This window comes from Bidens hawaiensis, unplaced genomic scaffold, assembly GCF_021521415.1.
Source record: "Bidens hawaiensis isolate Kalapana, Puna unplaced genomic scaffold, B.hawaiensis_p1.1 tig00028764_1, whole genome shotgun sequence".
Lineage (NCBI taxonomy): Eukaryota > Viridiplantae > Streptophyta > Magnoliopsida > Asterales > Asteraceae > Bidens > Bidens hawaiensis.
Window position 1 is genome coordinate 171,869 of NW_027494711.1, and position 15,788 is coordinate 187,656.

Sequence of the window (15,788 nt, forward strand, 5' to 3'; positions counted from 1 at the left end):
GAGACATATTTTTGAAGATGTTTATTTTTCGGATTTTGAAGTTGCTTTGGGACGACTATGAAACTAATGTAGGTTTATTGTGTACAAATTTGGATTATGTTTTGTATACCAACTCCATCTTGTAAGGTGTAACCTTCTAAAAGGGGCCTTTATATATTTTTGAAGCGTTTGACCAGGTCAAGAAAGTCAGCAAACCTGACTTTATTTTTTTTTATGGAAATAGAATTGTGATATACGGTTAAATAACCATATTATGTATGTATAACAATTAAGGGTAAACTTAAAATACAAAGAGAGATAAATATAAGAAGTGTTAGAATGATTCGTGGTCTCACAAAAATTCTTCAACAAAAAAATCATAAAAAATAACCAAAAAGCATAACTCAAAATATAAATAAAAAACGAAAAAAATTAAAAACCGAAATGTTTACCTCGTCATTACAGTTCAAAAAAAACCCCGACGAAAAGACACAATATCGAGAATAAAACACAATACCGAAAATGAACAAACAACACAATAATAAATAAAAAAAGACACAATAGGTAGCAAAATTTAACACAATGTCGAACAAAATATAATACAATGTTGAGTAATATAACACAATATATAAAAAAAAGACACAATAGGTCTCAAAATTTAACACAATGTGGAACAAAATATAATACAATGTTGAGTAATATAACACAATATATAAAAAAAAGACACAATCAATGTCGAAAATAAACACAAAACACAATGATAAATAAAAAGACACAATGATGTTTTTTCCTCAACATTGTGTCTTTTTGGAGTTATTTTTTAAAACGGGAAAGATGGTGGAAACATTTTTGCGTTTTTACATTTTTTTTTATTAAATTTTGGGTTCTAACAAATTTTTTTTATGCTTAGACATCCTTCTCATTTTTGGCTCGCTTTATAAAATAACTTAACGGAAAAGACGACATACATACAAGTATTTATAAATGTATAAATTTCTCCAACTTCTAAAACGTGATTTATTTATATATTTTTTACAATACACATACAGACAAAGATGGCATGGAATGGAATTAAAGTTGAGTGGCTTCAAATCCTCGAAAGCGGTTTGTGGATGACATTAACGATGATGAAGTTACATGTATCATCATCATCGTCCATTAAAATGGCAGGACTCGTTACGTTTCCTAATTTGAACTTTCCGTACTCGTGATCATAATTGGACTTCATCTTCGCTACCACTGGTACGATTCATTGCAGTCAGCTAATATTATTAAACAGCAATTCAGCTTCTACTGCTATTTGTGTATATATGCTGTTGATGGGTTATTATCAACAGATTGCAGCTAAGTTTGTTATTTCGCATCGCAACGCACCAGTTTGTTATGCAGAATCATCCGCTGCTTCCACCGGTAACTATTCCGCGAAGTTCGTTCATGAATGAACATGAACAAGGACTTTCGTTCGATTAACTAAATGAATGAACACGAACAGATGCCATGTTCGTTGAATTGTGTTCATGAACGCTTGATAATATGCTCGTTTGCGTCCGTTTTTGTTTATGTTTGTTCGCTAAAGGTTTTTAATATTTTTTTAATGATGTTCTTAATCTCGTATATATTTAGCAAAATTATTAACTATAAAACAAAAATATATATATGAGTATTATGTGATAATATATATGCAAAATCAGTATCTAAATATGAATGTTAAAAAAAACACCGACACAAACTTGGTAGCCGGACCGAACAGTTGACACTGTCACACTAACCATTCTCGGTTAGCCAAATGAGAAACATTGTATGTGTCGTTCATTTGTGTTCGTGAACTGTTCACGAACAAGTTCATTTCCTTAATGAACGAACATGAACAAGAAATATCGTTTGGTTAGATGTTCGTGAACCATTCGTTTGTTTGATAAAAGCTTAACGGACTAACATGAACAAGGCCTTGTTTGGTTTGGTTCGTTTACAGCCCTGCATAAACCTCTTAGTTTTATATAAGCTGCAACATGTAGAAGCTTATAGGTTTAGTCTGTGAATTTCGTTTATTTGATTACTGTTGTCGAGTGTAGTTGCTGCTGAAACGAAAAAGGAGAAGGAATGGGAATCTACTGCCCCTGCTGCCAAAGAAGAAACTGCTGCACCGGCAAAGCCAAAGCCTGCAGCTAAAGCCCCTGCTAAGGCATTACCGGAGATGATAGAAGAGGATGTGATTCCATCCCTACGATCAATTCTTGAAACGCAGGAAGATATCAAAGAACTCGAGTTATTTTTCAAGGATAACAAGGCACTTAGATCTTAAAATTATACCATATAATTGAAGTGCCATTAACAATACTTTCCCATGAATAAAAAATACGCAAAACGTGTCGTGTTGTTTTATACTGATCGTGTTTTGACACGAAAAATCTGTTTTAACACGGATATTGAGCCCGAAGGCCCTGACCAAGAGATGTAGTCATTTTATTTAACAGAGACAAATATTCTTAATACTTTTTTAACATGATTAAATACCTGTAGCACAAATTACACCACACAGAGTATGATTATATATAACTAGTTTAATAATACAAAGGCATGACACTTTTAACATTATTTTTTATTAAGTTATTGTTTTAAAGTTAATATATTGTATTAAGAAAGGTGAATGATGGGTATAGCACAAGTTAAACGGCAGGCGAATGGTTGTGATGTGGCAGTGAAATGACATATAGTGAACGAAGAGTATAGATTCGAGTTTTGTTCGTTATCCGTATGGCTAAATGCTAATATTGCATCTCCTTTATGTACAGCTTGAAGGGTCATTTCAGAAGAAGGGCATCCCTTATACATTCTGGGCATTATTTCCTGACGGTACCGTAACTGGTGAGTTCTTCTCTCTATTATCAAACAAATTCAATAACACCACAAAAATATAACCATCTCGATACCAACAGGTCCAAAAGGGTTTTCACTATCATCATACGGGTCAACTGCAAGCAATGTTGAACCATTTCTCGTTGACGAGAAGAAAGTCACAGCAAAACTACTCGTCTTCTGGGTCGAAAAGCGTTTAGCTGCTCAAGGCATAATTCCCGTTTGGAAAGACTGATCATGTGTTTCTAACAAGAATCTGTGTGAACTCGGGAATCATACAGCATGCATCACTTCCATTGTACAAGTTTTTTAGGCTCTTGATGCTGTAAACACAATGTTTATACATATCTAATGGCATTTATTGGTTTCATTAGTTCATAAAGGTTTTGAAAGTGATCATACGAAATGGCTCAAACTCGCTTAATAAAATGTCATACACAAACATAATAGTATATAATAAAGAATTATCAAATTTAAGCCCAAACAGCAAACAATCCTTGACATAAAGTACAGCAGAAATTTAAGTTAAGAACAACACATACAACAGTCATAGTAGGAGAGACGGAACAGAAGTTCAAACTCGATAATTATTTGTTAGAATTGGGCATTTGAGTTGTGCATCGCTTGTCTGAGTTCGCTTATGAAATCCATTTGAGGCCCCAAAGGTGCTCCACCTATCATCTGAAACCGTTTCAAAACAAGTAATGGTTTTAGAGAGTCAAATAAACAAAACAATCTAATAAACCGGTATGGTCTCAATGTGAAGGGTACTGAAAAAGTTAACCTGGTGAGGAAGTCTATATTGCCCCCATGCGGATGCACTGCTTCCTGAATACATAACGGGCCGCTCTGTAAAATACCAGAAAAAGGAAAAACAATGAGTATCTATCAGTTTGTACCTGTTTTTGTCATTCGGGTCAAATTTGTCTTATCAAAAATATAGACTTTTCTCACTCACCAGATAAATCAGTTGAGGGACTTTCATATGCATTCATTGCAGCGGCCCAACCTGTGTTATAACTACTTAATCAGTAAACACTCACAAAAATTATATCAATACTATCTACCTGTTTGTAATAGTATAAACTGAAAACCTATTGAACAATGCTACAATTTTCATGGTAGATAACGAGTAATTAAATACATACGATTGTTCAGAAGTTGATAAGCTTCACTGTTACAGCATCCTTGCAAACCAATCAACCTTGGTGGTTCTGCATGATCCATTATAGGAACATTTCTTAAACCAGCAGCTTGATTCTTCTCTCCTTCATTCCCATAACTACCTGCCCGATCCAATCTATCTGCAAATACAGACCAATCACCTTATCAAGATACAATCTTTTTTTACCATATTACCCTTCAAAAAAGCTTTTGGAATTGTATTAACTAACTCTGACTCTTTGTACTGTGTTTATCAAAATGTCTTGATACCATAAAAATATCAGTTTCCAAATTCAAAAGTTAATATACTGCATAACACGGGCGTGCAGAAAACCGTTCCGAAAACGAAAAAACATATAAAAGACAAACTGGAATAACCTAACAGAAACAAAAACCGACGGTTTAGTTTTATGTTTTCAAAAAATCAAAACTTTTGGTTCGGTTGCAACTAAGACCAAACTGAACTTATAGATATTCATTTTTTACTTTGAAATTCATGTTATTTATAATAATTTAATAATGTAACCCAAATATTTTAGCTCAAATGTATAATAATCATAATATAACTATTAACTAACAAAAAAAATTTAAGCACAAATTCATTATTTTTGCCCAAACTTTGTTTTTGAAAAAACCAAAACGAAATGCATTCGAACTAAAAACCGGAACCGAACGGTTTTTGGAAACTCAAGAACTGAAATTTCGGTTTTGGATGGGTTGAGCCCAAAACTGAACCAACCAATACACATATATGTAAAATTTATCTTATTCAAAAACAACTTGTTCTTCAATCCTTGAGCTTCTAAGGTTGTTGACAAATAAGGCTCAATCATCACACAATGATCAACTTGAGGATCAAATCATAGTTTCCAAATCTCCACAAAATCACAACCAACATATTCGCTCCCGAACTGACACAATAATCAATTTAGCTAAAAAAAACCCTAACTTTAAGCAAAATCACACATTCCACTTTTCAGATTTAATAGTTAATCGATGGTTTAGTTTTAAGTTTCACAAAAACCGAACTTTCGGTTTGGTTTCGGTTTTGTGTGTAAAAAAACCGAAAAAACCAAACTGAACTTATAGATTCTCATTTTTTACAGTGAATTTTATTTTATTTACAATAATTTATATATAGTGAATCCCAAATATTTTAGACCAATTGTTAATAAACAATATACTTAATAAGTAACAAAAAAATTTTAAGCACAAATTCATTATTCTTGGCTTCTTGCCCAATTTTAGTTTTTGAAGAAACCGAATTCAAACCAAATCCAAACTAAAAACCGAAAAACCACAACCAGAAAAACCGAAATTGACCCGACACGACCCATACACACCCCTAATCATCATCATTATCATATATTTAGGGGTATCTCTATTACAAAATGACCAGTTCTTCCAATCCTTGAGCTTCTAAGATTGTTAACAAATAAGGCTCAAATCATGACACCAATCATCAATCCGAGCATCAAATCAAAATTTCCACAAAATATTCGCTCCCGGAACCGACAAAACAATCAAATTAGCTCAAAATAACCCTAACTTTAAGCAAAATCAAACATTCCAAACCCTAACTATGCATCTGTACAACTAAATCCAGCTTCTTTAGGCACCAATAACCAATCAAAACACTTAAAAGTAAACAGCATCAAATCATAATTTCCCAAACCCCACAAAACCACAAGCATCATATATGCTACCAAACCGACACAATAATCAATTTAGCTCAAAAAAACCCTAACTTTAACCAAAATCACACATTCCAAACCCTAATTAAGCATCGGTACAACTAAATTAAGCTTCTTTTAACACCAATAAACAATCAAAACACTTAAAGTAAACAGCACCAAATCATAATTTCCCAAACTCCACAAAACCACAAGCATCATATTCGCTCCCGGACCGACATAATAATCAATTTAGCTCAAAAAAACCCTAAAATCAACCAAAATCACACATTTCAAACCCCAACTAAGCATCTGTACAACTAAATCCAGCTTCTTTAAACACCAATAACCAATCAAAACACTTAAAAGTAAACAGCTTTACCTCCTCCAGATTTCCTCCTTCCAAGATTCCGATTCCTACATAATTAATTAATTAATTATGTCAAATTAATGGATGTAAAGAAAGATAATAATAATAATAATAAGACACATATACATACCTTTGATTAGGAGGAGCATAGCGTTTAACGGTGGCCGTAGATGATGATGAATCGGTAGGGTTTTCCAGCATCTTTATATTTATATAATAATATTAATCCCCAAACACACCCACCACCACCACAGCTGCCGATATAGCTGCTGCTTATAATATATATATATATATATGTGTGTGTGTGTGTATATACAAAAGGAAATGAATTTATGATTCTGAGTTTAACTTAAAACTTAACTACAGGTAATAATAATAAGTTGGAATTCAATTTGGGAATTAGGGTTCTTAATCTTAACACTAGTGGCTGCTGATCCACGTGCTTTATGGCGAGTGATGGAGTCAAGTAATTGGTTTACTCGAATTTGGTTGGTATCAGGTAAGTCTGTTACGTTACGACACTGACACTAAATCTAGAAAGTAAATTTGTGTATATTGTATTATTAAAGGGACATGGATTCGGTCTGTATCGGTTATGTTTGTTATGGTACCGGAACAAAACCCAAAAGATAAACTGGTAACGCACGGAATGGTGGTGGAACTTGTATATTATGATACAAAAATGAACGTATAGTTAAGTTTCATTTTCATACATGTAGTTTGTTCAATTACTTAACTTTAGTACTGTTTTTGAAGTCATGGCAATTGGATACCTGACATTTCAGAAAACACGTAATTTAGTTTTTTTTTTCTAACCACATCTATTTTGTTCGCTAAGTCAGGGGTAAACAGGTAATTTCGTTTTTTTTTTGAGTTAACTGTCATTTTTATATCGGATAGATGTTTTATGATACCGGAACTAAAAATCAAAATAATTGATCCAATTATTAGTTATTAAATAAAAAAGTAGAGGTCGATGCTTTGGGTTTTGATGTTTATGGGACTTGGGAATAAGAATAAACATGAATAAAAGCTGGTTGTTTTGGTACACGGATCCTAAAATACGGTGTACGATTAGCAAAATGGATGAATTGCATTTAGGCAAAGGCCCCCTTTTTAATCAAACACCAGATCCTTTCGTTAAAAAAATAAGACCAAGTTGAGTAATTGGAAGGTTACACGTCTATCTTTCGGAGGTAGATTAACATTGGTCCAATTGGGGATTTGGAGTCTCCGCAATACTATTTTTATGTTTGTGGTATACAATCGTAATTATAATTAGTACGCTCAAAAAACCATGAATAATTTTATATGTGGAGGTGATGGTAATTTGAAAAAGATCCATTGAGTAGCATGGAATAATGTGGTAGAACCGAAAGATGTTGGAGGCTTAGGAGTTGGCGGTCAAAGATTTTAAGATCGAACTTGGCTTTATTGTCACACTCGACCGTAAGTATGACTACCAGTTGATACCTTTGATTTAAGTTAATACAGAACGGAAAATATTTGTTTATTTTAAACACTAAATATTGGTTAAGATATAAATTTATAATAAATGGATTTAAATAAAGCCATAGATATCATTTTATAGCCCATAGATCTAGATAGTTTTGGACACGTGTTGGCAAAACTTTATTACCGAGTCATAAAAGTGTAGGCAGATTAGATGGCCCGTCTAATCCTTAAGTCTTCGCCCATAAAAAAAACGTTTTATATGGGCCGTCACAAATAAATTATTTCACCTAGTAAACGCGAGCCCTAATATGGACGGTAAAAAATGGTTTTGTCCAACCCAAAATTTGCATATTTTCACTTTCACACCTGAAATCTAACTTTGGCATAATTATCATTTGGCCCTTCCACTTTCAAAGTTGCCATTTCTATAACGGAATTTTCAGGGTGTTACATTTATTGGCGAAATGGCTATGGAGAAAGAAATGGAACAGGAAACCCTATGGTTTAAATCCGTAAGCTTGATCCATAATGTTAAAAATCGGGACTATGGTTGCTTGGCAAAAAGAATGTTTACGGGTGTTTGGGCAAAAATTACAAATATAGTAAAAGAATCGGAAATAATAGGCTTTGGTCTTAAAAATTGTTTCAACGTAGCAACATTTTTGATCAACTAACCATCATCCACAACAAATAATCTAACAAATGGGAGTCTTGGAAAGACACACGTGGCTGGACAGGATACCAATAAAATCAATGTTTCGTAATCTTTATAAGCGGTAACGTAAAAAGTCACGCCTTGTGATTGATTGGGTGAGTAAAGGTGAAGGAAACAAATGCCATTTAGTAGGTGTTGGAATGTTAAAAATCTAGCTAGTTGTGATTTAATTGGCAGATCCGTTGGCGGACCTACACCAAAGGTGTAGGTGTCGGCTGACCCATGTGGAAATTTTTTAAAAATGTATATATATATATATATGCTAAAATTTCGATCGACCCCTACGAAATTTTGACACCGACTCTCTTCCGATCCCTGTGGGCAGATATTGAAGATTTAAAAAAAATTATGATCCTGAGTTTCAAATTCAAAGATATTGAAGATAGGTGGAGATGGGCATTTGATACAACTGGTATATTTGAGCAGGAGGTTTACATTTATCTAACTTGGGAGATTCGCAGGAAGTTACGTTCAATTAGTTAATACGGGTTCCATTGAAGGTGTCGTGTTTCGTGTGGCGGGCGAAAATTGTGTCCTGACGGCAATAAACTTGATTCAAAAGGGGGTAATATTGTCCACGGTTACATGAAAAATATTGTGGAGGTTTGTTAAGGTTTGGTGTTGTGTGAATAAGGAGGTTTTTGTATGTAGATTTGTAATCTGACGTGACATGCTCAGGTGGAGGTTTATAGTAACCTGCGTTAGGATGCTGTCAGACCGAAAAACGGCCTTCTTGCACTAACTCATTCATGAATAACTATATATATTCTAAGAAAAAGAATTAGACAAGCAATACACTAGAAAATATAATACCAACACAAATGAGAAGAATGTGAATTCAAAAAAAGCACACTCTAACAATGGACATGAACCATGAGTGACCCTAACATCCGAAAACAAAGAACAAGCATCACAAAGGCTCAAGCTAAACTAGCTCACACAAGAGCAAACAACACCACAAAGACAAAAAAAGAACTAAATTGCAGTGCTTAAGAATCCAAAACATAGCACTAGAAAAGAGGCAACAATAAATCACTTCTTCCTCAAATGTCCTTGCATGAGAAATCTCGTTGTACCATTATCATCCGAAAGAATATCCTCAATGGGCGACGCCTTCATGAGATTTGTAAATACCCTTTATACAGTGTACACCTCTTCTAAATCCTGAACTTCGGTTAATCTGTAAAAGTAACAAGTGAACATAACAAAGCAATAATATTAAATTATTATGATATGCATTAGGTGGTTTTAAAAGCTCTTACTCGAGACTCGACTTGTTTAACTTCTTAAGCAATATTATTAACTTATTAAGGTATGCATTGGCTTGTTTATACATGAGCCTAGTGGACCCGGTTTGGTTTGGAAACAAGTCGAACCCGAGACAAGGTAAACTCTGTCAATTGAAGCACAATTTGACACACACACACACACTATACATACATACATACATACACACACACTAGAGAGGACACAATGATATTTTTACATAATTTTAAAAGTTTGGGTAATTACAACTTTTAAAACGTAATGTTACAATCCTTTTAAACATATTTAAACCCTATTTAAAAAAATCACACCATAAAAACGAACACTTTTTTCTATTTAATTCGAGTATGATATTGCTATAACTTTTTTTAATTTTAAAATAATAAACATGTTACGTTATTACCGGTGTCTGTATTCCCAGCCGCATTGCGTGTGCACCTCTCTGGTGTGTGTGTGTATTATGAATTCTCTAGTTTATAAATTCTTCATTATTTATAAAGGAGAGCATTTTTCATACCTCGTGTTTTTGACAAGCCGAACACGATGTCAACATTTTTGCTTGTTTAGATCAATGAGTTTGAGCCGGCTCTGTTGTTTTACGACCATACTATGTCTGGATTTGTACACCTCGTGTCGACTGTAATATAATCATTAACATCCCTACACGGTCTCCCTTCATGCTCAAATTTGATGTTGGGTATCTGACTCTCTCCGTAACTCCATCTCGTCATGCTAGGGCAATATGCCACATCTATTATCTCCAAAGAAGGATATTTGATTGTCGAGTGTCCAGAGAAGAAGCTTTCAAGTTTAGGCAGTATATAGAGGCGAATATAGGTAAGCGGGAGCACGATATCTGTATCCTCTTTTACTAATTCAGTTTCACTTCCACCTGTTTGCTCAACTTCAGCCGAAATGATAGCCACCAGACTAGCGCATTGTAATATTTGTAATTCTCTTAGATTGACAAGCGATCGTGCTACACTTAATGGGAAGAGCTTTATTAAGGAGCCACAATATCTTATATACATTGTCACTAGATTAGAAAAGCTTATATGTTGATGTGGTCTATCCCATAGAAGCTCCAACCTATGCAAATGTCTCAATTCCATATATTCCAGTTGGGAAAAAAACTTTCCCTTTGTGTTTATTGCATCAAGCTCACTTGTGTTTACCAAGCTTCTAAGATTTTCACATAACCGCAATCTCATATACTTTAATTTGTCAACATTTTCTCGGTAAAGAGCTGGCAGGAAGTTATCCAAATCTTTTATCCCATGCAACTTCAACATTTCACTTGCCTGAATCAGTTTCGTAATTGGTTTCGTAAACGAGCTGAAGCTAGTACATGAAAGTTGTAGGACATGTTTACACCTATGGATTTGACTTTTATCTATGAAATGGTCTTCATTAATGTGGAATTCTGTCAAAATCTCATAGTGGAAATCTTCAGGAATATAATGCAATTCAGGAACTTTTAAATGTAGAACTTTGAGTGACTTTAATTCACTTAGTTCCACAAGAAACTCACAATTTCCGTCATTCTTCAAGATACAATTCTTCCAATCTAATGAGCTTCGATATGACACCAGGCGCTACACATGATAGATCTTCGCACTTGTAAACATCTAGCACCCTTAAATTGGTCAACCGCCCGATCTCTTCAGGGATTTTTTTAATTCCCGTCCTTTTAAGCTTCAAAATCTCAAGACGTGTTAATTCTCCAAGTATAGAAATTTCAGAGATAGAGCTGTTTCTAGTTAGATATAGCGTACGAAGCTCTTTGAGCTGCTTTAGTGTTTGTGGGAGAGATGAAATGTTGTTTCTCGACACGTCTAAAACCTTAAGTTTTCCCATGCCTCGAAAGAACTCATCGGGAATAACTGAAAGGTTATTCCCTTGTATAAGAAAAGTATCAAGGTGTGGCAAATCAAGTTCATGATCAGGAAGCTTACATATTTTATTTCCCATGAGTGATATCTTCTTGTAGCTTTTTATAATGTCATTTCTTGGTTCCCATTCTATCAAACCTTTTCCTGACTCCACCAAAAACTTATCTTTATTTCTAGAAGTAACGAACAATGCCATATCACGAACGAGGTCATGCATTTTCAATAATTCTTTTATTATGCTTTCATTTGGAACCTTATAATCCGTCTTTTCCAATAAGAAAGATGATACAAGGGAGTCAACGGCTAGCTGAACTCTGTCTTTTGCATCCTCAATCCTTCGAAGATTATTGAATATACCTAGAGCCACCCCATAATATGTCAATCTTTTGATGTCAATGATTCCATCTTCTGGGAACATGCTACACAATAAAAAGCATGACTTTGCTACTTCACTTTCCAGATAGTCATAGCTTAGCTTCAAATGCATTATTCCTTCTGTTTTGAAAGGGGTGTCCTCACCGGTTGGTTCTTTTAATCGACGAAGCGCAATCTCCCATCTCTTCATTTCTTTGTGTTTCAAAGCCTTTCCTACAGCCTGAACAAAGAGTGGTAATCCACAGCATTCTTGAACAATCTTTAATGCAACTTCTTTCAATGTATCGTCCCATACATTTTTATCAACAACACGTTCAAAAAGGGTCCACGCCTCTTCTTCTTTTAAAGTGTTTACATGTATATTCTTTTGAGCATTCATTGCCACACACACATTTAGCTTTCTAGATGTAAGCAAAACCTTTCAATTCATGTAGCGACTCCCACATGGAATGCCCACTTCATCGAGCTTCAATTCCTCCCACACGTCATCAAGAATTATCAGAATCTTCTCTCCATTGATTATTTTACTTGCCGCGTCTCGGACCTTCTCTTGAATCATGTTAACATCAACAGTTTGTGAGACTGTTATAAACACAATATCTGCAAATTGACTACCCCTCCTAAGCCCACAATTCCAACTATTTGTATCTTGTCATCTTCTATAGCTTCAATGATCTCCTTCAACGTCCGCTTTTGAGTATTCATGTTTTCAAGATCTTTAGTTTGGTAAAGGTCTGCGAATGTTGGGGCCGGAAGAGGATGGAAGGCACAAGTTTTAAAACCCTCACCTTCTTTTTGGTACTTCTGAAGAGAAGAAGTTTCTTTTGTTGCCATCTTACCGTAACGATAGAGGGTGCCCAAATTGACACATAAACGTAAGTTGCAGGAAGTCTTCTTGGATTCATCTTCTTCAGGAATTAACTTTGTGGCTTCAGATAATTTAGCATCTGCATTCTCCATCCAGTTTTCCAGATCTTTTCCGGGAGCCTTTCCTTCATGTCTAGCAACATTTATTCGTTGTTGAAGCGTTTCCTTCAAAGAATTTAGCTTGTCGACTTCCTCTTTTAAAGTTTTAACATTTTCAGAGGAATTCCACATGTAGCCGATCTCCTTTATCGCGAAACCAAACAAGGAGTCCACTACTCTTCCAGCTACAGAATTAACAACCTCCATCACCTCTTGTAGATAGAGTATCTAGAATCTAGATCTACAAACAAGATCGAAACGATATACAATCGACAAAGATCAAGAATGATATTATTGTAAAAGCTAGGGAGATATTATAAGGAAATTGAGAAGAAGGTTATGAGGTGAACCAGGTACACAAAATGATACATCACCTCTTGTAGGTAGATTTTTTTCAAAAGGTAGATATGATTTTAACAGGAATATAGAACATGCAATCAATTGTTTTGTTTTAATATATATAATTCTGTATTTAACATGCATGCGTGGTATGCAAATTGTTACATCGATCAGATGATTAAAAGGTAAATTATGTTAAGTGATATTATTAATTATAAATAGTTAACTGAATATTTATTAACAAAACAAAACAAAATTATTAATAGTTAAGAGTAAATATATTAAAAATCGGAAATTCAAACATATGGACCCTGTGTCTAGGACTGTTCAAAGGGTAAGACCTAACCCTTTTACCTAATATCCTACCCAAACTCTTTACCTTTTTAGGAAGAAACGTAAGGATTTCAAGGATCCAAACCTTTACCCTTTAAGGCAATAAACACATCTCATTTTCTGCATTTACTAGTTGCATATCATATATGACTTTAATATATGAATCTTAGAAAACTTATACTTTCATTTAATAATATAGCAAAGTCTAACTTCGAAAGTTTATCAACCATTTGAGCTGCTTTACAAATTACATGTAGAGAACAATTCAGTGATTCTCATATATGTTTTCATTCAGTAGTAGCAGTAGTATGACCCTTTATTTTTATTTTTCTTAGTAGTTGAGAATTTCAGATGAATCATATATGAAATACAAATATCTCTTAAATTTCAGATTAATTGCGAATATGATATATATCTATTTAGAAAACGGGTCAAGGGTTTGAAAAATAGCCGGACCCTTGAAACCCTTTTACCTTTTAAGGTGAAATTTAAATACTCTCAACCCGACCTATATTATCTATTTGGGTCTAATTAAGTGTTTTGCAAGTCGGGTAATCGGGTTTCAAGTGTCCGACCCTTACCTTACTCACCCCTTCCCGTGTCCATAACAGAAGAAACATGAAAACTTTGAAAAATGCAAATTAAAAGAAAACAAGTGGAGAAAAAAATAATAAAGCCAGAATCAAAATTTTCCCCACTTTGATTTTTTCTATTTGTCCTATCTCTTCAATGAATCGCCAATAATTCAAGAAAAAGATGTCATGCTTATCCTAAAACTTTATTTTTACTTAATTTTTTCATAGCATTTTTTCCCTTAAGAATTTCTCATATTTCCATTGTTAATTGATTGGAAAACAGGGTGAAAAAGGGGAAAAGATTGTGTAAAAAAAAAAACAAAATATTTTGTTTGTTTAATTTTAGGGGTTTCAAAATTGTTCTCTTAATATGTTCGAATTTTTTTTTTATAAAAAAAACATTTCAAAATAAAATTTTCATTTTAATAGTTTATATAGATTGTTTACTTTTGTATTTTTTAATTAATGGTTGTATACTTTATCAAAAGAGCAAAATGCCCTTATATTTACAAAATTCTTTTGGACTAACTAAAAACAAAACAAAAATTCTTTTGGACTAAAAGTGATATCAGAAAAATCACTATAAATTAAAAAAAAATATGTGTGTTGGTTTTTATTAATTTGTGAGGGTCTTATTTAACGAATTGATTGTTAACGGTCCCAACTTTTAACGTATTTGTTTCCAATGGTTCGCGACTAACAAAATCCAAACTGTTAGTTGCAGGTCGCCAGAAAAACATTTTTTTGCTGAAAAACTCGCATTTTTTTTCCGGAAAATTCAATATTTTCGTCCCAAACATCTTTGTAACCTTGGATAAGACATTTATGAATCTTTTTCTAGTAAAAGCCTTAATAGGTCATCAGAACCATAGAACCATCGTTGGAATCGGTTGGTGGTGCTCAAGTGGTGAGTCAATTGGTGGTGGCGGCAGTGTTTTCCGGCAAAAATGTGACTTTTTCGTAAAAACGTCTTCCAGGCGACCTTCAAGTAACGACATTACGATTCTTTTAGTCACGGACTGTTGGGAACAAATACGTTAAAAGATGAGACCGTTAGTAGCCAATTCGTTACACTTGTTCGTGATTTCACCAATAAAGACTTTCCTCATTTTTCGCAATCTTCAAACTTTTCCTTATTTAAAATAATATGTTTTTCATTTTGAATGATTAACGTAATTTACGTTCTTATTTTTTAATCTCAATTTCAATACTCGTATATAGCAGATTTGTAATTTAAAAAATTTAGCAAAACTATCACATTCAAAACTCACCTAATTTATAACGTACCTTGTTAATCGATTTATTCATTCATAAACGTATTATTCGTATTTCTTTGAGAGTTATTCTATGTGTTTTATTATTGTTTGTTTTCGCTTTGCGTTAATACCAAACGAGACGATATATTGATAACGACATGATAATGAACCAACCCATCTGCACCGAATCAAGGAACACAAATAACAAATCAACCGGCATGCTATAACAACATCTTGATCGGATGTGTGACCACGAGCCTTTTCAACATAATGCCAAGATATGTATACATACTCACACAACAAGTGTAAAGTCTATGTTTGGGATTAAGTTTGAAAACACCTTATTGGCTTTTTCAAAAAGCCAATAAGTTAAATGGTGTTTGGCAATCACAAAAAAACTTTTTATTTTAGCTTTTGGAAATAGTTAAAAGCAGTTTTCTAAAAACCCCAAATCCTGGCTTTTCAAAATGACTTTTTGAAAAGCCATAAACACTTATAAAACTCAATCCCAAACGTGCTATTCTCATGTACGTCGGAGAATGATCACAAAAGAGATCCCTAGCCTGCTAGCCGG

General features: G+C 33.8%; 1 protein-coding gene, 1 long non-coding RNA gene and 1 pseudogene across 2 annotated transcripts; 1 reads left to right on the plus strand and 2 right to left on the minus strand.

Annotated features, from left to right (window-relative positions):
* Positions 1-1,147: 1,147 nt before the first annotated feature.
* Positions 1,148-3,303, plus strand: LOC143577662 (uncharacterized). The gene is made up of 5 exons (XR_013143145.1): positions 1,148-1,221; positions 1,317-1,389; positions 2,052-2,266; positions 2,772-2,844; positions 2,916-3,303. It is a non-coding gene; the product is annotated as an uncharacterized LOC143577662 (long non-coding RNA).
* An 85-nt stretch (positions 3,304-3,388) lies between these two features.
* On the minus strand, positions 3,389-6,358 carry LOC143577661 (uncharacterized). Its single transcript, XM_077061426.1, has 6 exons — positions 6,173-6,358; positions 6,055-6,089; positions 3,984-4,139; positions 3,794-3,844; positions 3,620-3,684; positions 3,389-3,516 (listed from the first exon to the last, which is right to left on the minus strand). Exons 1-6 carry the CDS (start codon positions 6,241-6,243, stop codon positions 3,430-3,432), a joined length of 465 nt encoding a protein of 154 aa, XP_076917541.1. The 5' UTR covers positions 6,244-6,358; the 3' UTR covers positions 3,389-3,429.
* A 3,644-nt stretch (positions 6,359-10,002) lies between these two features.
* LOC143577674 (putative disease resistance protein At4g27220) lies at positions 10,003-12,918 on the minus strand (annotated as a pseudogene).
* Between the last annotated feature and the right edge of the window lie 2,870 nt (positions 12,919-15,788).